This window comes from Anopheles cruzii, chromosome 2 (assembly GCF_943734635.1).
Source record: "Anopheles cruzii chromosome 2, idAnoCruzAS_RS32_06, whole genome shotgun sequence".
In the NCBI taxonomy this organism is placed as follows: Eukaryota; Metazoa; Arthropoda; class Insecta; order Diptera; family Culicidae; genus Anopheles; species Anopheles cruzii.
Window position 1 is genome coordinate 5,443,552 of NC_069144.1, and position 27,782 is coordinate 5,471,333.

At 50.9% G+C, this 27,782-nt stretch overlaps 3 protein-coding genes across 3 annotated transcripts in view; 1 reads left to right on the forward strand and 2 right to left on the reverse strand.

Annotated features, from left to right (window-relative positions):
* The window catches only part of LOC128275917 (filaggrin-like), a 19,994-nt gene extending 15,322 nt beyond the window's left edge, over nucleotides 1-4,672 (reverse strand). The window contains exons 1-9 of the mRNA XM_053014425.1: nucleotides 4,625-4,672; nucleotides 3,907-4,111; nucleotides 3,575-3,833; nucleotides 3,462-3,473; nucleotides 2,844-3,325; nucleotides 1,656-2,766; nucleotides 1,425-1,582; nucleotides 849-944; nucleotides 676-764 (exon numbers count right to left, since the gene is read on the reverse strand). Of these exons, the coding sequence (XP_052870385.1) occupies nucleotides 676-764; nucleotides 849-944; nucleotides 1,425-1,582; nucleotides 1,656-2,766; nucleotides 2,844-3,325; nucleotides 3,462-3,473; nucleotides 3,575-3,833; nucleotides 3,907-4,072 (2,373 nt within the window). The 5' untranslated portion in view covers nucleotides 4,073-4,111; nucleotides 4,625-4,672. The remainder of the gene's footprint in view (nucleotides 1-675; nucleotides 765-848; nucleotides 945-1,424; nucleotides 1,583-1,655; nucleotides 2,767-2,843; nucleotides 3,326-3,461; nucleotides 3,474-3,574; nucleotides 3,834-3,906; nucleotides 4,112-4,624) is intronic.
* A 3,776-nt stretch (nucleotides 4,673-8,448) lies between these two features.
* LOC128275949 (peroxidase-like) lies at nucleotides 8,449-12,480 on the reverse strand. Its single transcript, XM_053014427.1, has 3 exons — nucleotides 12,458-12,480; nucleotides 9,205-10,329; nucleotides 8,449-9,139 (listed from the first exon to the last, which is right to left on the reverse strand). Exons 1-3 carry the CDS (start codon nucleotides 12,478-12,480, stop codon nucleotides 8,449-8,451), a joined length of 1,839 nt encoding a protein of 612 aa, XP_052870387.1.
* A 169-nt stretch (nucleotides 12,481-12,649) lies between these two features.
* LOC128275991 (uncharacterized) lies at nucleotides 12,650-27,775 on the forward strand. Its single transcript, XM_053014462.1, has 17 exons — nucleotides 12,650-15,288; nucleotides 15,359-15,687; nucleotides 18,663-19,092; nucleotides 19,991-20,341; nucleotides 20,826-21,022; nucleotides 21,093-21,352; nucleotides 21,431-21,910; nucleotides 21,971-22,360; nucleotides 22,438-22,569; nucleotides 22,631-22,789; nucleotides 22,859-23,458; nucleotides 23,806-24,105; nucleotides 25,332-25,561; nucleotides 25,636-25,720; nucleotides 25,823-26,162; nucleotides 26,234-26,406; nucleotides 26,475-27,775. Exons 1-17 carry the CDS (start codon nucleotides 12,650-12,652, stop codon nucleotides 26,538-26,540), a joined length of 7,161 nt encoding a protein of 2,386 aa, XP_052870422.1. The 3' UTR covers nucleotides 26,541-27,775.
* Nucleotides 27,776-27,782: the final 7 nt, after the last annotated feature.

Sequence of the window (27,782 nt, forward strand, 5' to 3'; positions counted from 1 at the left end):
ATCGACCGACACCGATAGCAAAGCAAGAATTTTCAAACAACGATCCTATTGTTTTACAACGCAGCATTAACTTATATCTTTGGCAATCGTTCTTGAATTATTTGGAACATATTTTCAAATAGAAACATTATTAGGTTCCGGCCGAAGAGTTTGAGAATGAAATCGACTTCGTTTCATTCTCATCATCTTTTGCACTTTTTCTTACTAATGAACAGCTTTACAGTTACTTAAGGGCTAATAAATGATGTATCACAGTTTAGATCATTGCAACGCTTTGAAGGGCGTTCTGGTTGACTTTAAAAGTGGAAAAGGTACAACATGCGAGTTTCGAAACTCGCCCGTGTGCTAGCGCACAAATACTAAAAAGGAGAAAAACAAAGGCACAATACCTGTTTTGCTGCGTGTTAGGGCCGCCGCTGCTACCGCCACCGTCGGCACCACCTTGCATGGATGCTGCGGGTCCTCCATGTTGGTGATGCTGCTGATCTTCCGCTCGATGATGGAAATCGTTTTGGCCATGCATGTATGCGGCCGTATGCATATCATCCACCCGTCCACCACCGGTTCCGATTGGAGTTAAAACGGGGTGAGACGCGGGACCTCCACCGCCAGGATGCCGATCGTAACCTCGTGGGTGCGGATACGGCTGCATTCCTACGCCCGGATTCATCAGACCGCCAGGAGCAGTTCCGGGATCACGGCTGTTGCCCCGCGGACGGCCTCGTTGGCCACCACCGCCACCTCGAGGACGATTGTTGCCGTACCTGTGCAGAAAATGGACGAAACCGTAACGGGGTAGTGTGTTAGGCGTGAGTGTTCCAATAAATTCATCTTCATCAAGACCTTACCCATAGCTTTGTTGATTGCCGTACCCTGGTGAACGGTCCCTCGGGTCTCCGACACGACGATCTTCTCCGCGCCTATCGTCACGACGGCCTCTGTATCTGAAAGGAGCCAACGAAAACCATTATCGTTACTGAAGCTTTCAAAATGAAGTAAATGATTTATCGGGCAAAAAGTTCTTTTATTACCTTCCTCCGCTGCCTCCTCTGCCGAATGATCCGGATCTACTGCGACTCCGTCGGTCTCGGAAGCCCGGGCTACGCGAACGCTTCCGGGGCGATTTGTTTCTCTTCATAGGCGAACGAGATTTGGATCTACAAACAAACGCATGAATGGAAATGAAAACGTGAAAAAGGTCTTTGGTGTTTGTAAAAAAAGTACGAACCTCGTGTACGATCGTGAACTTCCCGAGCTGTAAGAACTCGAACGATTGCGTCGTCGTTCGCGAGGGCGATGCTCTCCCCTCTCATCCGGATGCTTGTCATCCGGAGAACGGCGCCTGTCGCCCGGTGATCTTTGGCGCGAGTTGCGCCTCCTGTCGGGTGAACCGTTTCCTTCTCGCCCAGCGCCACTTCGAGCACCTGCGCCACGGCTTCCATTGTCGAACGAACGCGAACGACGGCCACGGTCACCACCACTGCCGCCCGGTGAACGAGCCCTGCGCAATGCTTCCTGTTCCTTGCGTCGCTCTTTCTCGCGCATGATTCGATTGAAAGCCTCCAGAGGATCGTCTATTATTCTGCAATGGTTAAAGACGGTTATGGCGTTAAAATTAAAACTATAAACGTGAGATGGTTCTACCCTGAACCTACCCAGGGCCTATTGATTGGAGAATTCCGGGATAGGCGCCCATCGGTCGCGGGGCCATGTGCCGGGGTCTCATATGCTGCGAGTGAGGGGCGTAACCGCCTCTCGGATGGTACATTAGCCTCGGTGGCCTGTCACCCGGATACATCGCGCCGTGATGGTGGTCGTACGGCCGCTGGTGAGGTGGGTAACCACCTTGCTGCATTCCGTAACCAGCCGCTGCCCCGGCCATCATTCCGTATTGCGAGTGACCACCGTGCCCGGGATAAGCATTTCCAGGGACCATATAAACACCGCCCGGTACTCCCGGGTGTCCCATAGTCGTTCCAATATGCTGCACATGTGGCTGTTGGTGTTGCGGATGGTTGTGCGGTATCGGCATCAATCCGCGGGCCGCATGGTGATGATAATCGGGTGACAGACTGCCGTACTCCAAGCCACCTGCACCCCCGCGGTCTCTCAGCGCCATCGGAGGACCCCCCGCACCGATACCGTAGCCATCATCGTCCTTCTCTTCCATTGCCATCAGCCGCCGATGGTCTTCTTCTCTATCCAGCGGCAGTTCTTGTCCCTGGTGGCCTGCACCGGTCCCATTGCCAGGATCGCCTCCGCCTGCGTACCCCTGTCCTCCACCGCCTCTCCCGCCACCCATCATTTGCCGCTCGTTCGGTGGCGTCTCGTGTCCGTGCATCGGTTTCCCGTGGCGTATCGGTCGGCCACCATTGTAGTGACCGCCCCGGTAAGCACCGCGACTTTGCAGGTGTGCCGGTGGCACAGTGACCGTTATATTGTCCTCGTAATCCGATTCCGCATCGCAAATCTGTGGATGGCCACCGATAACTGACGGATCCTTGTCCTCTAGAGCAGGTGAGGCCAGATCGTCGCCCTGTTGCGATATTTCCTCAAATATTTGCGGATGCATTTCACCTGTCGGTTCGTCTTCATACGTGGACGATTCGACTGGCTCACCGGTGGTGGTGGTGCTGGTGGTGGTCGTCGTTGCAATGGAGCTACCGATCGCCGAGCTGCTTACTGCCGCAATAGAATGGCCCCCACTGGTGGTACTATCGGCCGTTTGTGTTTCTTCGGGTTTCGTTTGTTTCTTACCGACAGCAGCTGCATTTCCGTTGAAAAGAGAAGCAACATTAAGTATCATTGTCCAACGATCGATCGATCGGTTCAGCACTACATACCCTTATTAAAGGACTTTGTGTAGCCCGTTTCATTTCGGAACGCGTTAACAGAGTTGCGTAGAAATCGGTTCGGTATCAGTGAACCCGGAGACGAGCCTTTCTCCTTGCAATCCGGACACTCGTTGTCCTCCGACTCGAGCAGGGCAGTCCGAACGCACTCGTCACAGAACGAACTGCCACAGCATGGAATCATGACGGCGTCGGTGAAAAGATCCTTGCAAATGCTGCAGATCAAATCCTCCGGTATGACCTGCTTTTCCTCCGGCGGCATCTGAACCGGTTGCATGGCCGGGTTCTGATCCACGTTCCTATCGCGCTCAATAAACGAGCGCGGTATTCCGGATGTGCGCTTAATTTCAACGTTCTCCTTCGGGAGCGGTCCCATCGGACAGTTCTTAATCCAATGGCCCGGTTTGTGACACCGATAGCACTTGTAGTTCATCGGAACTTCCCCCGTTTGTGAGCCACGCACCTTCTGGTAGCTAGAGGGCGACGAAACAAGACGAGTAGCATTAGCGATTAGGTCAAAGACACAGGGTTAAATGTGAATTTGTAAAACAGCAAGTCAGAGAGCTCAACTCAAATCACACGCCATGGTGCAAGATACATCGTAGTTACCTATGCTTAAACCTATTCCAAGGCAAAGTGAAAGCATTAGGAAAAGGATGATTTATGGGTGAGAAGAAAATCTTATAGGTAAAAATAATTCCCCATCTACACCGGACGCTTACTTCGTAGGATCGTAGTCGGCCGTGCTTTGATACATCATCTCGCGTATCTTATCCTCTTCCGTACCGTTCATCGTCGAAAGGTCCACGTTGGTCTGCGAATTGGCTGCATCGTGCTTGCTACTGCGCGAAGAAGGCGGCGGCGCACTTGCCTGTTCCGTGCCAGGTTTTTCCCAATTCTTTTTCCCCTGCGACTTGACCGGAACTCGGGCAATTGTGAGCGAGGTGTTTTTTGGTATCAACATCCCATCGTCACCGTACTCTGTGCATGCGAACGAGACATGTTAATAGGTGCTTGGTTCTGTCCGATATGCTGTATTGATAAACCACGTTACCTTCCTTCGTCTGCGCGTTGGTTATCTGTAGATCGAAGTCCACGGTCTTGCCCAACCGCTTCTGCTGTATGATGGATTTCTTCAAGTCGGCCACCGATATGTGCAACCCATCGAAGGTGATGGTGTCGAAATCGAGGGTGCTTTTAAACTTGTAGTGCACCGACATTTTGAATGCGATGGATGGACTTAGGTTCTATTTTTGCCACTGTAAGTATACGAATTGTAATAACACTGTCAGACAGGCTTACGATCATGCAGCACTAAGTAGAACTAATGGATTCGTACAATTTTGCACTACGGAAAGCAATACAAAGCAATTAATCCGCAGACCGAGCACCATCCGAGCACTGGCTTTGTTGGAAACAGTAGAAGAATATTGCCTCGTAGGTTATGTTTATTGATGCACATTCTTCTGGAGACACTTTTTCGGACGACAAGGAAAAAAAAGGTGTGCACTTTCACATCCGCATATTCAACGAAAGCGAATTATTGTTCCGCAAGCCATTCGAGCGAAATCAACTGACACAATTTAGCGTGTCTTAATCCCTTCCATGTCGTCCATGACACAAGCTCGAAAAGTAATGGGATGTGCTACGTCCTCCCATAACGATGACAAAACGCGTTTTTCTCTTCAATTTAGTCAGAAACAGAAACATTACGTAACCGCTTCACTTTCTGAACTTTCACCACGCACTTATCGATAAGTTAAAGATCTTACGTGTTTTAGCCAGCGGCCGTGACGCTGCAGCATAATTTTCCTAAATCCCGTTCCAAGATTTTTCGATTTTTCACCGAGTTGCTGTAGCTGCTCTGAGCGGCTAAACAGCGGCAGCAGTGCTGCCAGGTTACTGCAAAATATTGCTGTCAAACGCCGCACCGAAGAAGCGTTATGCGTTACGTACGTTACATACGAAATCAAAGAAATTCAAAGCGTTCAATTGGTTTTTGGCCGGTACAAAATTTCATTTTATTCGATATAGAAAATGCACATTTTCATATGTTTGAAATGATGAAAAAGAGAAACATCTGCTCAACTCAAAAAAAGATTGAATAAAGCGATGAAAAAGTATTTCGTACGAGAAGAGAAGAAAATAATCAAAATGATCTCGATAGCCGAGTCACACAAATGTGTATAGCTTGGCGCAGAAGGTTACGACGGTCAAATAATAAATCCAACACCGCTTCTTCCATCCAGACTTCCGCAATAGGTAGACACTGCACACATAGGTTATACACTTTGTATAACATGTTCAACATCGTACAACTTGCTGGCGTCTCGAATTCGAACCTGTTGAAGAAGTGTGAAAAGATTAGTTAGCTCTCTATTCCGAGCAAGTGCTGGAGACACCTATTGAAGATGCCCATTACCTATCGATGATGCCTACTATTTGCTCCACCACCAACAGTACTTCTCTACACTTTTGTATGCTTGGCGGATGGTACATTTGGTCAACAACGCCCAGAATATCGTCTATCGAACGCATAGTGGTGCGAATAGCGGCGTCGTCTATGGTGTCAGCTGTGAACATTGTAAAAATATTACGGAATGAAGAAAAAGACGCATCACTACTTGCGCATCCGTTTCTACTTACCCGAACACTGAAGCTGTTCCTTTCGGTTGCAGTGGAAAAGAAACGGTGGAAAAGGAGAAAGTGTCAGGAATGTATTATCCTTTACGTCTTAGTCGGTTTCAAATGTTATACCAAAATCTATCCTACCCGGAGAGCAGATTTTGCGGCGATATAGGTTGCCTGCGAGCGTTTGTTGAACCTAATTAACGAACTATCGGCCATGGCTAGGGTTTGCCCGCTTGCTATCGGCTGCAGTGCGTGTATTCCTACGGCACCGTGGCTGTAAAATCTGTTAGTGGGCGGTTGAGCAGGTTGAGTGATAAATTGTCCACGAAAAGTAGAGTGAGTGTAGAGTGCACTTCTCGAGTATGGATTGACTTACACGGATCGAACGTTTGGGGTTTGGCCGGTTCGTTCCAGTTCCATGGCCGAACGATACATTCCGTAGTATCGGTTGCAAGACAAACCGTACTGCCTCAGGTGCTCTGTGTGCTCAAACAATACGAAATAACCGTCTGCAAACAGGCGCAAAGCATCCAGGACAATATCTCTCGCACATTTGGTAGAATTTTCGGTTGAACAGTCTTCTGCCAGACCGATGCAGTTATTCCAAAATATCTCCAAATGCTTCCGGTCACGGGGGTTCGATATAAGCTGGCCCTCCGCATCATCAATATCTTGGGTCGTAACATATACCGTGACATTCTCACCATCCGCGTGCTGAACAGCTGCAGTAGTCGATGGCCTTCCTAATGTGCCCGCGGTACTACTGCTCGTGGGAGCGTACACCAACGTATAGCAATAAGCGCTCGACCTAAACATGGTGAGCAGTGAGAAGCGCAGCAACAAAGACCACAGAAACAAATTCCACTCGTTTCTACAAAGGTGTACGGAGAGGGCACCATAATCTTGGTCAATTTGGCGCGTATAGTGCACATAGTGGAGCAAGGTTTTCGACTTGTGCAACAACACTTGGTACATGCTCACGTCCAGAAGATGATAGTTCATCCGGTAGCCAAGTAGTACATGAAAAAAATCTGCGAACGCTGCCCGTCCTTCAAGTAGCGCGCTCCACATGTCTTGAGCGGTTCGCGGACTTGTCGGCTTGGGGTCTTGTTTGAAATACACCACCAGTATGTCCAGCGCTTGCACCAGCATCCGTATCTCCAAAACGCCAAACAGGAGCGGAAAAAACAGCACCCTGTAACCGGTGCACTCATACCGGTGGTAGTGAGCATCCTTCTCCGTGCACGCCACACTGCAATAGAACACTGCACGGCACCGGCAGCAACTGGGGGACGGATGTAACTATGTTTTAGAAACTACTAAAGAATGCGTTACTCACGGTACTTACGGAATGGTGTAGAACGTCTTGAAGGTACAATAACTACACTGTCCTTGCGAGTCTTCCACGTAGCCCACCACCGGTGTATCGATGTAGATAAGTTCGCCCGCTTTTGCTGGACGCTCTATCATCAGGGTACGATCGGGAGAACTGAATAAAAAAAAATCGTACTTCCTTTACAAAACCGTTGTGGGTTGTGTGCCGTTACGGAGCAACCTACGTTTTGCACGCCATTTCTCGGCTATTTTCCGTACCGAACAGATCAAACTCCCACGAGTCGATGCTAAATTCTTCTTCCGATCCTCCGGGAATAACGTCCAGCGGTGCTGGAAGCAAATGCGGTAAAGCTTTGAACTGCTCGCAAAGTAATGCACACTTGCGAGCGTCGCCCATTGTTTCGTAGCATTTTCCGAGCGCAACGTCTATAGCCAACATCGTTTCGATCTTTCTCGGTCGATCAGGAACCACTTTGGCTCCCTCCAGCATTCGTATTGCATGTTGTGTCTGGCCTGCACTGAGAAGAACCTGTCCTCGCAGCAAAAGATACTGTTGCAGCATGCCGAGACTATTTGACTGCAGCACCAGTTGACGCATTTTCGATAATGCTGCCTCCGATGGATCACCGTTCGCCATGTGTCCTGCATTGATTAGTTCCATTTCGACACTGGCATAGCGTCCTGTGGCTAGGTCGCTGAGTAAACGCAACCATTCGAATGTTGTTCTGCAACAATATAAAGGACAAAAGCCACAGCTAAGAACAGCAACGAATAGCTGCGCGGAATTGCGCAGCAAGACAAAACATGCTTCCTGGCTTACTTTGAGAACATAAGTTTTTGGTTGGTGGAAACTATTTCCAGCTCCGGCAGCTCATTTTGGCCTGTTGAGATCGTTCGTACAACATAGACCGACTTAGGACGATAATCCAACAGATCCATCTTGAATCAATGGACCAAAAACACACGGCTGTAAAGGTAAAGTACACTGCAAATTTACTTGCGCGTCCGTTATCGCACAAATAGACGCACTACGCGGGCGGAAATGAAATTTCAAAGGTGAAATTGCTCAGTGACACTTGACTTACGAATTCCAAGTATCGTTTATTTCGAGCCGATTTCAAAACGGCTGTTGGAGTAAACAACTGTTCACTATTGAGGGCTTTTGATTTTAATTTTGACGTAATGCACATAATTTTAAAGCGTTTTTCTTCTAGTTCTCTAGACTCTAGTACTAGTCTACTAGACTCCAACCCTTTTAGAAAAAAAAACTCTGTTTAAGAACAGGAACTAGGTTAAGGTGCGCTGGGAAGAAGCGTGCATTTGTTCATATACACACGAGCGTACACAGACGCGCGAGACGTTCCTTGGCATCAAAGTGAGGTGACCTGTTTCGCGAATTTACACAGCCGTTACGACAAAGTGGCGCTACTGGACTCTGGAAAAGATTTTCAACCAGACTGCGAATATTAAAACAAACGTCCGAAATAGGGCACAGTGTATACGGACGAACTGCAAGTTGCGCAAACCACTCATAACCTATACAGACAGGTAAAATTTTGCTTTATTTTCAACCGATTGGCAGGAATCGGTTAGGTAACAATAAAGACATTTGTTCCGGTATTTTTTTGCCTCAGACAACCCATGGAGTCAGACTGACGCTCGGAAGATTATTGCAGGAAACCAGAGGATTGCTCGGCCCGACTGGACTGAATGGATCCGCTTGAATCTGAAGTATTGTCGGCAGTGCGCTGCACATAAGACGGGCCATGCTAATCTTTCGAATCTCTGTCAACTGCGCCACGGTGAAACTACCATCTTGGCCACCGGCCTCGAAGAAGTACCGATCACCTGTGCGCGCCCGCAGGAACTGTTGCTGCACGATACAGGAAAACGTAGGTCCCAGCAGGGAACCAGGTAACGGCTTCTCGAACGCACCACCAACGAACAGCTCAAGATCGAGCACCGTGGGGTAGATGGCCTGCAGGTTGTTTATCGTTTCGAAGCAAGGCTCTTTCAGTGTGGCATTATATGCCTCCCACGTGGTAATCGAGGCAAGCCCGCACTGACCACGGTATACGTTGTATGAAGCGAATCCGAAATCGCGCATTCGTTGAATGCCCAGCGCCAGCAGGTCTTTTCCCACATCGTTGTCGCCTCGGAACATGAAATTTTTCCACTCGATAGTGAAGCTGGTGTCTAGTAGGCGCGTTTGCTGTGTGGATAGGGCTCCGAAAAAGGCAGCAAAATTGCTTTCTAATAATGCCAGTTTCGGATACAAATCGCTCAGGCGCAGTGATTCGATCGTTCCCGTTACATTGATGCTAGAACGACAAGAATAGGACACTGTCGGCCTTGTTTTTGGGATGCTTCGTAACATTGTACTTACTCTATGCTTCCGGGCAGCTGGGAATTCATAAACGGTGCCACAACATTTGCAAACTCAGCGATTGCCGAAGGATCTTGGAACGCACTGTAGTCGTTGGTGAAGCCGGCCCCTTCGAATATCAGACGGTTGCTTACCATGTTCGAGCGGCCCAGCAAACGGGGCAAGAATTCGTAATACACGATTTTCTGGTACTGGGCAATGTTAATGCGCCGTGCCTCTTCGAACAGTGTCGTATCCGACCATGAAGGGTTCAACAGTGCCAACCGCAATGCGAGCCGGTTATGCTCGCGGAAGAACAGCAATTGTACCATGGCCGACATCGGGGACACGTAGCTTCGGTTGTCCGCCACCAGGAAGCAAATATCCTGCTGTGGTCTGGTACAGCCAGTAGGATTGAAAACTGGCCAATCGGTTCCGTTGCGCCGCACCGCCAACAATCGCCCACCGCTCATCATCCGGCTGGGGTTTTGCTCCACGGTTGTACCGTACAGGAAGGATAAGTCCAACAGACTGGTCGCTTGGTTGATTTGCTTAACGGGCTGGGGCGGTTGCGTTTGTGGGGCCGTTAAGAGGCGGCTATAGTCTAAGCATTGCACGTTGAAAAATTTATAGATCGGATCATCGGACGCAATCATTACGGAATCGCAGCCATCCGGAATTGCGCATTGTGTCGCATTACAGCTGAAGACAAGTGAACCCTTGTCGCAACACTTAATTGTGTAGTTTTCGGCAGGGTATGCCAAGTCATTGGCAATTGCTTGAAGAAAGTAAGTGTTCAAAATGGTACTCGTGGGATCGGATGTTTCGTCTATGCCAAACACGAAGAAAGAAATGTTCCGTGCACTGACAAACGGACTTCCGTTGCCCATCATGACGGGACTGGAGACACCGTCCCCGTACGACGGTGACACTAGACGACCAAACGGTTGCCCAGCTTCGCCCCAGCTCGAAACCAACCGACTGCTACAGAGGCCTTCGATATTCCGATACTTCGACCTTGGACAGCTGCTGGACGATCCGCCTCCTGATCCACTCGGTGTGGTAGAACTACCGGAACCGGAACTCGTGGTACCATTACCACTGCTGCTGGTAGTACCACCGGTACTACTGCCGCCACCGGTACTACTGCCGCCACCGGTACTACTGCCGCCACCGGTAGTACCACCGCTCCCGGTAGTTGCTCCTCCTGGTGCACATGTTGTTCTATGCCGATGACCCGCATTGGTTACTGATACTACACTTAAAACCAATAGCAAAAGCTGATACACGCATAAGATAAAGTGATTTCAAAAGCTGCTCACGTGGTTTGCAATGATGAGCTGGATATTTACCTTAGGAGTCACCCGTCTCATGGCTGCGGATTGGTTCCGGGCGGAATGAAGCAATGTTCCGGACTAAAGCAATCTGGCGAAAACGGTCTCTTAAGTAGTGTCCTATTTTGCTTATCTGATCTCACGAATACATATTCTATCGCAATCGTTCGGCGTTATGTATTTTCCAGCCGCGATCCTGGAGACTGCATAATCACATTGATACCCATTGTTTTCTCAGCTGTGGTGTCGGTTATTTTGCCAAATATATACTTCGGGTTTACTTTTTCGCCAAATTCCCGAGTCCGCGTAGTCCAGGATTTCCCGTCTTTACTACTCCTCTTGTGGCACCACATTTGTCCTTGATATGGGGCAAATAAATGTTTACAGTCTGCACGTGAAGCGATTTTTACAAATTTCGAAGTTGTGAACCGAGCAAAAACAACACAAAACTAGATTGTAAAACTTTCACCGGACGTGAAAAGCTTATGGCACTGTTGTGTTTATATTGGGCGGCGGGCAGCTTCCTTTTGCTTCGTTTTGTAAATTATTCCGGCAAAAAGTACGGTAGGATAAAACTAACTACTAGCGCGTTTAACATGTAGCGTAAACGTTTCAACAACTGAAGTTGATTAACCCGGTTAATATTAATGGAACAACGGTTTGCTCGTCCAAAATTCCAAACTATTCGACGCAGCCTTGTAAACACGGCCGGACGGACTGTTCGGGCTTTCGGGCTGTCAGCGGACGAATGAAAGTTCCAACCTGGCATTCGATTCTTGTTTTCAAGTGGAAAAGTTACTGATTTTTCCTTTGACTCTGTGAAATTGTTCCCCTTTTCTGTTGTGTTGTGTTTCGCTAAACGGAAACGGGCGATCGTGACCACGATTTCGGGCGTACTGTGTTCCATGTGCAATAGAATAGCAACTTTACAGCCGTCGCAGCACTGATTGGCGAGCTTCAATAGGAGGGTGTAAAAGTGAAAAGTGTCCAGCAGGTAATTTGCAAAATATTAAACTGATTCCTAAAGCACTTGTATAACCGATGGTACCGATGGTACCGATGGTGTTGTGAAAAAAAGGTTGATACTTCGCTTCACTATATGGGCTTGTGCAAGAGTGAAATCCGTATCAGTGAAACGGGAGCGAAAAAGGAAAACAAAATGAAATCGTGTAGCTTTCGAACGTCCGCGGTGCGACAGTAGGCGATGGAATGTGATTGAAACGCAACGAGCTGAAGGATGATAAGTGCATTTCATCGATCATTTGTGTACTACGGGTTACGAGTCGTGGGTTGCTCTGTTGGTGCGCTTGTCAACTGCATACTGTGGAAAATAAATTTTAAGCATCTGCTTTGCTGGGGTGACATGATGGCAAAGTATCGTGAACCAATTAAAATTCTTCCGAAGAGAGCCAAACGGAGATTGTTGCTCCCCACTTCTAAAGTAACCATGAAGTACGGTTGCTTTGATCCGCGGTGGTGGTACTAACACAGTTTGCCCCACCATACAACGTAGCAAGCTCTATATCGTTGGAGGTTGAGCTATAAAAAAGCCGCACACCGAAAAGGGGGGCACCGAATCATGTGTGTTTGGTGATCACTTCGTGCTCGGCAGGACCCTAGCGTAACTATGTTTAACGGGTTGAGCAGGTTTTTCTAAAACTTGCGTGTGCATGGCAAGAAACTTGCGTCTCAAGCACTAGCTAATGTTGGTATCTAAGGCGGTGTCGCCATATGAGCGCCCAACGTGCTTACGTTTGTTGACACGTTGCAGTGGAACCTTCAACGTGTCCGGCAGAAGACAGCTTTCTATTGGCGCTACCTTTCGATAAGATGTCTCGTGTTTGTAGCGTCAACGTCGGACAAGGTTTTATCGATTTTCTTTTCAATGTGTGTCCTCATGCTCAGCTCATGATATATTTTATATCAACCAACCAACTTACCCGCTATCGCTATCAAACAACATGCTTATCATTGTTATTCTGCCTTTCTTTTCAGTCTCTTTTGTCTCCCGCCGCACGACTGAACAATATGCCGTTCGGCTGCTGCTCCAGATAAGTCGTTGTCCAATCGAGTCTCTCATCTAGCATCATCATCTTCGTTCGTTTACAAATTCATGCCCCGGGTTGTTGAAGATGGCCGAACAGTTTTCCGCATCGGCGGCCTTCACAAACAACACGGCCGATGGCTGGGGAGACGATTGGGGCGATTGGAACGAAAATACAGCGGCCCCGCCGATCACAGCTGATCATCCGGTGCAGCCAAAACCGTTACCCATGGCCAACAGTGTGGCATCAAACCAATACTTTCATCAGCAACAACCTCAGCAGAATCATCTAGGAAATCAGTATCGGGACGGCGGCGGCACCGGTTTTGACCATCACAATCAGAACTATCTACCCAACTATAATGTCCCGTCGCCCGGGTACAGTGTCGCCGGAAGTACTGGATATCAGCACCAGGCAGCAGCACCATCGCCGCAACAACCTGCCTATGGCGGCGCAGTTAACAACAATTTTTACAATGCACCACCAACACACACGCCACAGCATCTGCAAGCCCCGAACCAACAACGACCCCCTTCGCACCCGGCAGCTTCGACGACGCCACAGCTCGTACCCACCTTTAGTCAAACTATTTCCGATAGCTTCGATACATCCGCAGCCAATAGCTGGAACTGGGCTGGGGCGGACACTTCAAACCGTGCCACTCCTTCAACCGTGCCCCCGCCGGTTACTCAGGTGCAGCGTTTGAAGGCGGAAACCCTTTCGCCACAATGGTCGATCGAAAGTCAGGTATCGTCCAGCGATCGGTCAATGGAGGGTGAACATCGCGATCATACCCAAAGCGCCACACTAAGGTCCGCTTCAGCAAACCTTGCCGTGGAAGAACCGTCGATTCCGCAATCCTTGGCGATGGAAAACCTGGAGAATCCAAGAAGTAGTCAGGCTCAGCGACCAGGAAGTGGGAATTCCGCGTACTCAAACATCCAACCAACGCCACCACGCGCTTCATCAGTAGCTCCAACACCATCCGTACCCGATCGGTTGGATGAGGTGCTGCAAGCTTTGAGCTTGAAACAGGAAACAAACGACCCGAACGCAAACTTCGAATCTGGCTTCCGGGAGCAAGCTTTCCCACCGCCACCTCCCTCGATCGCTGGCAACAGCAACGGGGGCAGCAATGGAGGATCGCTGCATAACGTCTCGAAAGCGACGACACCTCCGTTACCTCCGCCACCGGTGGAATCGCAACCCACGGGAGTTGCAGCGCCACCACCGAAACCGACGGCAGTGCGTGTGGCTCCACCAAAAGTGAATCAAGGACCGACGGCTGGCGCAGGGAATCCTTTCAAGCGTGCCGGACCACGATCGCACATTGCAACCCCCGGCCTTGGAGGTTCCGGGCTCCCTTCCGCTGTGCCGCCGAATGCCTTCTTCCCACAGCAACACCAACCGGCACCGGTGCTACAACCGGCGCTGCACGGCGACCACGCCGTCGATTCGTCGGTGCCGGAAAATCAGGAAATTCTCTTCGAGCCGCGCACTTCACCGAAACGCGAAGAGCCCGAGCTGCTGGAAGTGGTGCAACCCAGCAACGATCGCAATCAGTACCTCCAGACGGGTCACCTCTCGGAAGATGGTTATAATGGGATGGCGGCGGAGACCGTTGCAGACGGTGCACCCGATACAAACGACGGAAGGCTACCTCCACCGGGACTGTCGCGTTACGTACCGGGACAACACCAGCAGCCAACGGCCGCGGCCAGCTTTCCGGAACCACCGCCCGGGTTGGATCGTATGATTCCTGGCACCGATCTACCGGCGAACGATTCGGGCTTTTCGCTCGAGCGGCAAGCGGATGGCGGCGAGGAAGTAACGGATCAAGCCGGACCCGTTGGATCGGCAGGTTCGGGTTCTTCCCATCTTCTCCATCACCATCACCATCATCATCACAATGCCGGCGGCGGCGGCAATCGGGAGCGGGTTGATATGAGCGATCGCAATCTGTACCGGGTGCCGGGGGAAGACGATCATCATCAGCAGCAGCGCGTAGTGCCGGGACTCGAGAATGAACGTACCACCGCGGTAGGTGGTGGCAGTAGCAGCGGACCCTTGCCACCGGTGGTACCGCAGGCACCGCCAATGCAAGTTCCTTCGACCGCGCCGGTACCTACCGTGCCACGGGAGGAACAGCGTGAGCTGGTGATGGAGGGTGCCAATCCTGACGATCGTCGCGAAGAACCCCTGGAAGGTGGTAATGGTGGTAGTGGGAGTGAGGATGTTGGTAGTGGACCGACCGGTTCGGTCACGGTGGAACCGGATTCTAACCGAAGCGAACCCCATGAAGCGTCCCGTCACGTCGAACCATCGAACACTTCTACGGGCGAAGAAAGTGACAAAGCGATCGGTGGTGGTGGTGGCGGCGGTGGCAATAGTGGCTTTTACAGCAAAGGCCGCCGCGAGGAGGACACCGTGCGACGATCGAACAAAAGTAAAAGTTCGCGCGATCGCTACGATACGGAAGACTCCGAGTACAGTGATCGGGAACGGCGGCGTCGGGAGCGTGAAACGAGTGTAGCCGGTGGATCCGGTGGTGGTGGTGGTGGACCGGGAGTGGCCGCCCTCGGGCCTCAGCAACGGGGCGAACGTTTGCGTTCCCGGGGTGGGGAACGTGATAAGGACAAACGTAAGGATGCTGGCCATGATCGAGAACGTGACCGGGATCGTGATCGCGATCGTGACTATGATTACCGTGATCGTGAAAGGAATAGGTGAGTTTCTTGACCGTCCGCTGGATGTAATTTTACCAAATTAATTTCCAACCATTTCGGAACTTTGCAGATACGAACGTGGTGGTGATCGTGGTGATCGGTACGGGCGAAGCAACAAGTACGATCGCGATACCCGCTACGAGACTGATGGTTCAAAGTACGAAACCGAACGATCTTCCGCACGGTACGATAAGGAGGATACGAAGCAACAACGGTACGGGTCCCGTGACCCGCGGGACGATTATTATCGCAAGCGCGGCGATGATCGTGCTGCCGGTGGACCGGGCGACGATGGGCGAGGACATCGCGGTGCCGACCGGGTCGAGAGTGATCGACGTTTGCGAAAAGACAAGGCGGAGCGCTCCGATCGCTACCGGGGTGGTGAGGAACGCAGAAAAGGTATGCCTAGGTTTAGGATTCGAAAATTCCGATCGAAGGTGCTCGAAGGGGATTTTATTTGTGAAATTCACAATTTGGCGGACCGAACTCCACCGAGAAGTATATCATTCCACCAGGTCGGCCGACCAGTAACGCCCGGTTCTTGCATAATTTCCGATTCCAATCGCTTGTAAACCTCACCGTCCGCGGCACCGAGTGGGGAGTTGAGAACAAAGTCGGGCGGTGCCAGTGCGTCCACCATGGCCACAGCATCACGCTTAATCGCCGGTAGCAGCTGCAGCACGGCGTCCTGGATGAGCTGCAGGGGAGCAGGGGCGGTGACGGTGCCACTGAAGTAGCCACCGGTCAGCAGAATGGGAAGGTGTTTGAGGATGATGGTGGCTCCGTAAAGGGACGCCAACCGCGTGAGAAAGCTCTTCTCCGCACCGTCCTCGACCGTGCTGAGGAAATTGTAAAATGCACACAGCACCGTGCGCTGCAATTCCGTTTTGGAGGCGTTTTAGAAGGGCCATCTGGGAGCTGTGTGAGAAGGAATCTTACCTCACCGAAAAGTAGGGCCAATGTTTTGCCGTAAAACGTTTGCGTGTTGTTCCTGGTGGCAAACTTTGTCTCTCCCCGGGCCAGTAACTGCTGCGTGCGGTCGTAGGTCTGCTCTAACCTGAATGCCACGAGCCAATTCAGGGCGTTGAGTATTTCTGGCGAAAATAAAAGTTCACAGATTGAAGACTCTTGGTAAGAAGGAAAGGCGCAGTAGTACCTTTGGGGTTGAGTACGTCGTCCACCGTCTGCCAGGTGGGTCGCCGCCGAGTGATGGCTTCATAGTCCACCAGAAACGTCATCGATCCCAAGGGTGAGGCGCTCCCAAAACTCCCGTAGCCGTCCTGCTTCCCTCGAATTCCCAGCAGTTGCTGAGAGACTTGCTGCAACAGCACGTTGTTCTCGCCTTCGTACGTTACGTTCGCATCGTTGTCGGCCCGCAGATCGGCCAGGGTAGCCAACTTGAGGTATCCGTGACCACCGCACGCTTCACGGCACTCTTGAATACCGTCCCGTGCCGCCCAGCTACAGATCGGTTTGATGGCCGACGCAATGATGTGTATTTCTCGTAGTTCTTGCGGATCGATTCCGGCGTCCTGTTGGAGCAACCGAACCTGTAAGCGGCCCGACACACTATCCATCCAACCGTTGGCCAGCTTCAGCGCGACACAGGTGGCCAGATGTGGCAAAAGACGATGCTGCTGCAATTGGTACTCGAGAATGGGCCACTCGGCCTGTTCCTCCTTACCGCGGTCCGGTGACCAGCGGTCGGTCGAAGGACCAAACTGTTTCCTGACCGCCGAGTAGCGGATTGCGATCGTTAGTGCTTTGCCGAGCAACGTTTGCGAAACGTGACAAATGTTGATGCGCCCGATCACGAGCGGCCCCATGGCCAGGGCGAACCGTTGCGACGGGCTAACGATGCCGGGTGTCGGCTCAAAGGCACCACTTTCTTCGTCCACATCACCGGCCAGCGTCAGCAGGCAGTCCCTTGCGATGCGATACTGGCGGAACATCAGAAACCCATTGTCGACCCCGTGTAGGCCCGCTTTCTCACCCAGATCACCGACCAGCAGCCCCGGCAGGGTGCGCATCGTGTCCGGATCCCGGATGGGCACCACGAATCCACTCAAACCGTGCCACTGGCCATCGGCCGTATAGAGCTGCGCCCAAACGATCGCATGGGTACACGTTTTTCCCAAGTGGCCCGCCCAACACTTGGCCGCCTCGAAGTCGGGCGTATGGAGCACAAACTCACGCCCAACCGGATCGTACGTTGCCGTCGTCCGGATCGCCCGGGCATTGGTACCGTGCGACACTTCCGTCAGCGCAAACGAACCGGCTATTTGGCCAGCCTCCGCTTGCTCGATCAAGTGCGCCAATCGGCCACGCGTGTCGAACATTCGTATGACCCCCGTGAACAGCAGATAGTTAACCGTCAGCCGTACCAGTAGCGACATATCGTACTCGGCGATCGTGGTGTAGTAAACGGTGGCCAGGTCCGGTCGCTCCGTGAAGATTTCGTAGCCAAAGAGCTTTGTCTGCTGCAGTGCGTTAAGTTGCAGCATCGACAGGTAACGCTTTTCATCCGTCGAAAGCCCGCGCTCGGAACGACCCACGACGAATGGTTCGCTGTGGCGAAACAACCGGTAAAGTTTGTGGCGAAGCTCGAGTGACCGCTGATCGCACAGCGTAAGGCGTATTTTGCGCCAATCGATCGTTGCTTCGTCGCGGTAGCGTTTCAGTGGCCCGTGCGCCGGTAGTGGCGCGAAAAAGCGTTCATCCTCAAGCAGATGCAGCATCTCGGATGGTCTGTTGTGAGCGGAGAGGTGGTGAACGGTTCGGCGTGCGGACGAACGGAAGGATCGGAGCGCGACTCACCGATTGGCCGTAAAACTGGTAGCCATGTTAAGGCCGGGAACAATCCACACACGCGTATTGCGGTTCGGTTTCGACTGAGCGGTTCCTTCCAAGTAGCACCTTCAAATGAATACTGAAGAATGGCCCGACAACTGTGGGGTCTCTGCGCTGCACGATGGTCAGCGTTTGAACTCTCAACGATGGAATGAAAAGTGTCTTCCATTTGTTAACTTCTTTAAGAAATGTTAGCCGTTCCTTTTTCTTCAAAAAGGGTGCACTTCGGTAGCACACCCGTTGGTTTCGTATTCAAAAAGCTTATCAAGCGCTGCTTCCGCCTTGCGTTGTCGTTTTTTTACATTATTTATGGTTTGCCGAAAAAAGGGTGTGAACCCGCGGAACCTAGGAATATATTCATTAAGTTATGCAAATGGATTGCAGAATTGACAGCCGATCGAAATCGAGCGGCAGCTTGGTGGTCGATCGTGAAAGTTTAAAGTACGATTCTTACTCATTCTTAACCCTGTTTAGAACCTTGAATTGGCCTTGAAAAGTAACTCCATTTTGCATCTTCCTCCCAGATGATCGCTACCGTGAAGCCGTGGGCGACAAACGTCGCGATCGGCACGATCGTCGGTATCCGGATCCGGAAGATTACCGTGCCGGCAGCAGAAATGGCACCGAGCGTGACCGCGTCCGCGAGCGAGATGATCGCAAGGAGAAAGATCGCAAGTATCTGGCCGGAGCATCCGGGGCCGGTGGTTATGGTGCACCGGGCGGCGGCGGCAGTGCCTATGGCGCTTCGGGTGGATACTACGACCCGTACAGCTACTATGCGCAGCACCAGCAGTACTATGAACAGCTGAGGCGGACCAATCCGCAAGCGTACGCCGACTGGTACCGGACGTACTATGCGCAGATGCAGGCAAGCCAGATGCAGCGTGATCTGCTGACCAGCGATGGCCGCGAGTCGGTGCACTCGGGGCGCAGCTCGACGAACGACAAGGAGCGGTAAGTACCACCGTGTGTGGGTTTTTCGTGCCGCGTGAATTTGTGTGGCGTGTGTGTGTTTGTTGTAAAACCGTTTGGGTTGAAAACACCTTTCTTAGCTTCTTCGACCACCGTGACCGAATCGAGGTCCGACTAAGGCGCTGGTAACCTGGGACGCGCTGGGTTGAATTGAGCTTTTTTTTACCTCTGAGTCTGTCGCTTCCAGCTGTCGAGTCCTCGATCTGTTCCCGAATCCACACGTTTTGCTCCAATCATTTCTCTTTCGATTGTGTGGTTTGACTTCTTCCGTACACTTCCGTAACCCACCCAGCTTTAATTTACCACTTTTTGCAACTTAATTATCTGTTCCTTATTTTTCTGTTCATTTGGGTTTCGTTCGTTAACGCTTTCGGGTTTGAAGCCATTTGCCCAAATTGGACAGCGGTGTGGCTGCGCAGCTAATTTTTGAGACTAATTCGGCCAACGAACAATGAAGCTTTCCCCGGATTGGATTGTTTCATCGGAACTAAAAAAAAAACGATGCACCTGAAAAATACGACACACTGCACCATCGGCTGAATTGTGGATGGCTTCCTCTCATCTCATTGTTCCATTTACTTATTAATGCGTTCTGAAATCATCCTCATTCGTTTGCAATTGGCACGTCCTCAGCGCGAAGGTTTTTGGTGCACATTTAAGCGCTCCGGAAGCGAAGACTTTAAATTGGGCTTTTAAGCGAAGAACTTGTTCTAAACACCGCATTGGTTTCGGAGAACTGTGACTAATAATAATACACAAAAAACGGCCGGCAAAAGGACGAATATAGAAGTGCGCGCATATAGAACGGAAATTCGTTACACACACTTGTTCGCAGTGTCTCGTGTTTTATTCGTCCCTTCATCCCCTCCACATACTGCAGGTTTAATCGGACCACCCCGTTTATGCATGGTACCGGGTTGTACAATCCGGAGGACTACCATCGTCATTTCAATAATCAGTCGCTACCGTCGGCACACGCTGCGGCGGCGGCCGGTGGGGCCGCCGCTTCCGGCCACCTCTCGCTGCTCGATCAGAGCTACAACATGAGCGAGGTCGCTGGCCAGCCCTCGTCACTGCCACCGATGTTCCACCAGCAAGCGTACCAGCAGCATCATCATCCGGCACAGCTGCTTCACCAGCAAACATTCCAACAGCAGCAGCGCGCTTCGACGTCGCTTGCCCTGAACCGAACGTACCACGGCGAAACGGGCGGCAGCTACTTTCAACCAAGGTGCTTTTCTACTTTATCATTTCACCAACATTCTATTGTTTAGTCCATTTTTTGTGTGTTTCTATTATCATGCTTCATTTAGAACGTACAAAACACGTGCGCTTGCGTTTCGTTTGCTGTTAGTTTTAATTGCATCATCCTCGGTTTAAGTCCCCGCATGGTTAGTAGATTTGTTTGTGGGTCGTCCCCAAGTAAGGCACCGCATGCAAAGCACCGCATTGGTGTCCTTAAAAGTAGTGTTTGTCTCTCATACGATCGAAATGGGTCATACAAAGCATGTGGGTAGTATCTTAGTTCCCGAACAGCACATAGGGGTGAATTCATTTCAAAAGTGTCCGTACTTCGATCGTGTAGCGTTCGCGATCGTGGCAGAACAACCTTTCACTCTCTCGCAGGAAAACCCTGTTGATGATCGCGCTCGTTTTTCTTATTCACAATCGTATTTCGGTTCTTTATTTCCCACTCCCATCATTGATCGGTTTAGAATCGATCAAATCGACGCGTCGGCGATCAAGTCGGAGCATGCGACCGAACTGTCGGTGATGGAACCGGAACGACTGACGCCCCGAAAGTTCCCCGAAATTCACCCGATCGTAAGCCTTTCGGCGGGACTGCTGATATCGACGAAGAACCGGCTGACCGTGAACGGGATGGCGGATACGGTGAAGATTTTCACCTTAGGTAAGCGAAGCGGCTTCTTCAGCAGCAGGCACACTAAAGATACTAAACACGGGGCGTATGATTACTACAGGATACAGTGATGCAAGCCGAAAATTGTTCCATACGTACCCGGGACCGCTAGTGAAAGGTGTTACCCACAAGAAGTCCGTCATCGAGTTCTGCGAGGATCAGCTACGGCTAGGGCCACCCTACAGTGGGGCGCTCGCACTGATCAAATCGCGGGGCAACTCGATCAACAGTCTACACTCGTCGTCGCTGGCGGCCGGTGTCAACCGGAGCTCCTTTGCGTTGCTGTGGAACTACATCATTTTATTACTGCGACAAAATGGCGTACGTTCTAATCGATCACACTGTGTCAATTGACCCCCCGCGAAGTCACATTAATCACATTGATCCCATTGCGTACAGACTTTCGTTGGAACGGACATTTCGGAGCTGCTGATGCAGAACAAGGAAGAGTATCCGTTCGAGTCGATACACACTAGCGCCGCCCGGTCAGCCAACATTAGTGGCCGCAATTCATCGCTTTCGGTTGCCGAGTTGCGCGAAGCGGACGCCCGGGAGGGAGCGGCGAGCGACGTCGGCGAGGACAGTCCACCGCTGGCGGTCGATGGTGGTTCGAGTGTACCGGAAGCGTCCCCGAAGATGTTGTCGGAGCTGGAAATAACCGACAAATTCCGCAGCTACCTCATCTACGGCAACATCAGCGAAGCGCTCGAGTGGGCCACCGAACATAACCTGTGGGGCCACGCACTGTTCCTAGCGTCGAAGGTAGACTCTCGGCAGCACGCGAACGTGATGATGAAGTTCGCCAACAAACTCACGCTAAACGATCCGCTCCAGACCCTGTACCAGTTGCTGAGCGGACGAACGCCGGCCTCGGTTACGGTAAGCTTCCACAACATGGGGTGGTAGATGCCATAATAACCCTGTTTGCGTCCTTTGCAGAGTGTTTTGGATGAAAAGTGGGGCGATTGGCGTCCGCACCTGGCGATGCTGATGTCGAACAGTTCGGCCAAACCGGAGCTGATCAAAAAATCGATCACGACCCTCGGTGACACACTGTTCCACCGGGGTGACCTGTACGCGGCGCACTTCTGCTACCTCCTGTCCGATGTGGCCTTCGGTCGGTTCGCCGACGTCAAGCACGGTGACGTTGGTGGTGGCGTTGGCGTCGGCTTCAACAATGCCAATGCCGTCCGGTTGGTACTGCTTGGTGCCTCTCACTATCAGCGCAACTTCCGCGAACTGTCGACTAACGAGTCCATAATGATGACTGAAATCTACGAGTATGCCCGCTCGCTGAATGAAGATCGATACTCCATCACGGAGCTACAGGTCAGTGGGGGTCGATGAACGAGATGGTCACTTTTGGGTGTGATTTTAATGGTGCCTTTCCTTTGCCCGATTAACAGCGTTACAAATACTTACTCGCCTGCCGGATGCTCGACCAGGGAATGCAGCTGAAATGTTTGCTCTACATGGAACAGATCGCTGACCAGATACAGCACGATCCGTACCGTTTTGAAACGGAATTTATTCGAAAGGTAATTCAGATAGCATTCTTTTCTCTAATGTGCACTAAAAACCGATTGAACCTACCCCTAGGTGTACACACTTGGCGATCGGCTGAAGTATTACGATCCGGTGATGGAGAAAGCGCTTGATGAATCGGTGGATAATACGGGGCGTGGTAACGTTTACGCCGCCGTCGAGGATCCCGACTGGTTGAAGCGCTTACAGGAAATCATTCTCAGCAATAGCAATGTAAGAACGATCGCCAACGATCGGTCAGGGAGTTGGATCACGAAACTCACCAAATGTTTACCGTTACAGTCTCCATCGGCGAGTGCCACAAATTACAATGGCAACGCGCAGGAGACGGCTTATGATTATGGCAATCACTATGGTTACGGTTCCGAGCAGGCAGCCACCAACAGTGGCTATGCTGCTGAGGCTCAAGAAGCACCGGCTTATGCTGCTGCTGCTGCTGCTGCTGCTGCTGCGGTAGACGCGACCGACATCAATAAGCAGTTTAACGAAATCAACCATCAACTTGGACAGTTAAACTTGCAGTACAACGATCAGCAGCAGCAATACCAGCAGCAGCAATACCAGCAGCAGCAGCAGCAGCAGCAGCAGCAACAGCAACCTGCTCCGGGAGCAATGACCAGCTATGATCAAGGGTATGAGTCGATCAATCCTCCGTCGATGATGGAATCTACGTACGATCAAGCATCGCAGCAGCAGCAGCACCAATTACAGCCGCAGGACAATAATGGCTACGAGCAGCAGCAATTTAATCAGCATTACAACTACGAGCAGCATCAGCCTGGCGATGGAACCATGTTTACACCGGCTCCCGTTCCCGGTCCGGATCCATCAGTTCCGACCTCGTACGATGGGCCCTACTGGGGTGCAGCTGGTAACAGTGAGGTGAATAGCCTTTAAATATTCTCACGCCGAGAAGGGAAACTCGTTGCAAACATTTTCGGTTGATTCTTTTGTTGCGGTATCGAAGTTACGAAGGGAAAACGCGAACAACATCTCGGTCCCTTGCGCTTCGGATTTTACCTTTATTTACTCCCTCGGGAAGGACCTCCCGTTTTGTTTGGTTTGTGCCGCATATTTTTTTGGTAGGCTCACACTATGGTTTAGTTGCGCTTCCTTGTTGGATTTCGAGTTGAGCAATGTTGAACAATGTTTTGTTAACCAAAATACACACGCATATATACACGTCTGTGCAAAATGCCTCCTTCCTCCCTTCCACAAACGGAATGCAGCAGCAGCCGGCCAGAACGGTTCCGCCACAGCACAATTCGTGGCACCATCACCATGAAGAAGAGCCAGAGCCCGAGGAAGAGGATGAAGATGAGGATCCGCATCCGCAGCAGCAACAGCATCGCCGCATGAGCGATCGAAGCTCATCGTCACCGTCTCCTCCGAACGTTCGTAACGGTCCAACGCCGCACTCGGATCAATTTCAAACAGGTCGCGGTGAGGTACATCTTCGACAGCAGCAGCATGCCAGCGAAACGGTGTTCGATTATCACCAGCACGGTGCAGCAGCGCTTGAAGCGTCCGTAAGTAGAGTTGCATGCGACGGCACTGGCACCTACAGTAGCTCGTCGGCGTCGTCGTCGCCCCTCTCGGAAACATTCCGTGGTGATTACTGTGCTAACACGCGTACCGCTCGCATACGGCACCGCACCGACGATGGCCTGCGTGACACCGTCAGCGGACGACCGGGGACAGCGGCGGCGAAGCACGTGTCGTTCCAGATACTCCAACGAAACGACGAAACGATAAAGCACTCCCGACGTTCTACCGAAAGCTCCGCCACCGTCACCGGCCGAACGGTTCGTAGGGTCAGAAAAAAACGCAGAAAAGTCCCACCACCAGGAGCGAGTGACATCGTCGGCGGTAGTAATCGTACCGAGGCGGCCATTGATGGCCATTCGGTGAAGCTTTCGAAAGCGTACCTCTACACGGCCCGCAGTCGTCGCGAGGGCTTTTTGCGCCACAGAGACGTGATCTATAATGGAACCTTTCCGATTGATTTACCGTTCTGTAGCCGGTTTAAGGATTACAACTACAGTGGCGAAAGTTCCGACGCCGTCTCGTCTTGCGCTGAGGGCCAAGATAGGAAACTGGGAAAAGCCAACCACGAGATCGACGAGGGCATTCTCGGTTATTTCGAGGGAAAAGATTTCGGTAGTCTACGTAGACGGACGTCTGGCCAACGGATTAATGAACCCGGCGCTGTGCTAACGTACGCGATCGATGAACCGTTTTGAATTGCCGTGTTTCCAAAAATGATAGGCCAATTTTCCAATTCTCTTAGACGAATATGAAATTTGTTTTTAAATTTGTTGCTTACTCTAGGGAAAAGGATAGTTTGTTAATAGAAAAAAAAACCAGAATGGTAGAAAATAGTGTAATGGCGCTAGAGGCAGGAACTGAACGGGATTGAAAGTAGTAAAAATTCGTATAAAGTGTAGCAAGTCACCGATGAAAGTGTTCACCGTGCTCGAGAAAGTCGGAGTGACCGCGGACAAAGAAGTGATTCGCGCATCTTGGGTGCCGGGCGATCGTTTGCTGGATATTTGCACGTTTTGAGTTGCAACGTTTTATGCATTGTTTTCCACTTTGTTTTTCTTTGTTGTCGTTCTGTCTCGTTTTTCATTAACTGCTAATTTTTCTTGTTTCTTTTTTGCTTACTGATTTTCTTATGATCTCTTGGTGTAACTTTGAATTCTTCAAGTTTTGTTTTTTCAAATATAATATTGTTCTGTTTGCTTTCCGCCAGGCACCAAAACCGACGATCTCAATGCCAAACTCCGTCTCGAATCGCTCCGGCTTCAACGACGAGACGGATGATGAACGACCCGGGGGAGGGCAAGGGCAGCGCGGAACTGCTGGCCCGAGTACTGGTGGAGCAAAGCCGGGACAACCGAACCATAATGCATCGCAAACGAAACAAATGCCTGCACCAAAAGGTGCCAAACCGGGTGCCGGTGCTGCCAGCGGTGCTCAGGGGTAATAGCCCACTTTCAATGTCCCCTTTTAGATTGATCTACTTCATTTAACCGTGTTTCTTGTTTTCCATATAGTTCGGGCTGGTTTGGCGGCATCTGGAACAAGTTGTCGATGAAACCGAAGAACCAGATGATACTGCCGGACGATAAGAATCCGAAGGTAACAAATAGGGAGAGTCTGGATCATACTTCTGGCCACCAAAGCTATTTTCGCCACCGCCGCTACATTGCTTCGTTTGCCCCTTTCATCTTATTCCCGTAGATCGTATGGGACGAAGTGTCCAAGCGGTGGGTAAACACGGACGAGAACGAGGTAGAAACGGAAGCATACAAACCACCACCCAAAATGGCCGATCTCATACCAAGTGCTGCGGCTCCACCCGGGCCAACGGCACCACAGCCGACTGGACCGATGATGCCTACGCAAAACAGTGGCCCCACGTTCCAGCCAATGGCTCCCAGCACGATCGGTACAGCGAACGTCCAAACCCCAACCGCGGCACCAGTCACCGTGCAATCAAATCCGGCTCCCGGGGGTGCCGGTGAACCAACGAAAGTTCCAACTCTGCAATCGAACATGTACAAGATGCAACGCAACCGAAGTAAGTGACCGAAGTCCTCTGCAGGGATCATGGAATTGCGGGAATTTAATATGTCTTGAATCCGTGAACAGCACTCAAGCGATCGTACGTGGATGTGTTTAATCCATCCGGCGCCGCGCCGAGCCGTCCAACGGAACCCGTCCTAGCGCCATCGGTTCCAACGCTACCGACCGCCCAAGGTGGCTTTTTCGTCCCCGGCGGTACCGAAGCAGGAGGGCAGCAGCAATCGAACGATCCGTCTGAGGTGAGGACAAGTTTTCCTCTGTGCTGCTTTCTTAGTTTTTTGCAATCAATAATTACTATTTATTGCAGGGAATGCCACAGTTCTACAATCCAAACCAGTTTGCCGGTGGTGGTGGTTATCAGCAGCGGCAGTAAGCGAGACCGACGACTTTGGTCATTCAACCGGATTGTCGGCGAGATCACGTGCCTGACGGCAGGTTTGGAAAAAGGAGAAAGTATCAGTCCCATTCACACAGTTACACCCGCTCTAGTAGTGTGCATCCGGCGGGAGTTTATGTTTTGTCTTTTATTTGCGCAACTACTACCGACTGCTGCTACACGCACCTTCCGCTGGAATCGTTTGCTATGTTGCGGGTTTTCGTTACTGATTCACTGCGAGGCTCACTCGTGGCCACGGGGTCCCTTATATTTTTTGTGTTTGTTTACAAGTAATCACAAAAGGCAGAAACAGCGGGGATAGGCATAAGAAACAGGGACCTGTCGGTTAAATCGAAAGGGGTCAGCAACGCGTTGATCGTGTAAGTCTTTCGTTTACTTGTAGTTAAGTCAAACTGTGTTCTGAGCAAATTCTGTTACATTCTATTCGGTTTTATTATATTTTTTTGTTTGTTTTTAATGTACATCTACCGTGTTCTCTGAAAGACCGCTGGTGCTGCTTCCTATCCGCATGCTCGATCTGAGCAACCCGAGCGCGGTTCGTTAAGAGAATACCAAGCCTATAATCGGGGTTCGTTTTGAGGTGTTTGGTTGCTGTATAGAAATATATGTATTGTCAATTTGGCCACCCAAATGGTCAATATTGGACGGTGGTGTGTGCAGGCGCAGAAGACATTCATAGTGAGAGTTATCATGTTTCTTCCTTATTTTACATGTTTTGTTGAAGAGTTTCGGAGAGGAATTAGTTGTTGTCTTCTTTAGCATTTAAGTTACTCGCGCCAGGCTCGAGTCGTCCGCGATCGAAAAGGGTACTACTGCGTATGAAGCAACCGAATGGGGTGGAACGTGTCGTTGTGATAGTACGAACCGGGAAAAAGGATGTTGCTGTGTTTTATGCTTCTATATTGTTTAGTTAGAAAGTGCGCTTCGTTATACAGAAATAGCTGTGTGTTTGTTTTATTCCCATTATGTTACACTGCAAGTGGTCGACCGCAAACGATCGTCGTACCCTCCTCCTGGTGACTGATAATGGCAAAACCGTAACGACTCCACAAATCACGCAATCACTCCAATCACGGTCCTCTCAGCACGTTTGATAACAAAGATGATGAAAAGTATGTTCCCTTCTGCAACCGCCTACAGTAGAACACGCTCGAACTGCAGAATGTATGATATATTTAGCCAATTTGTCGACACAATAAACTATCGTACAATTGAAAA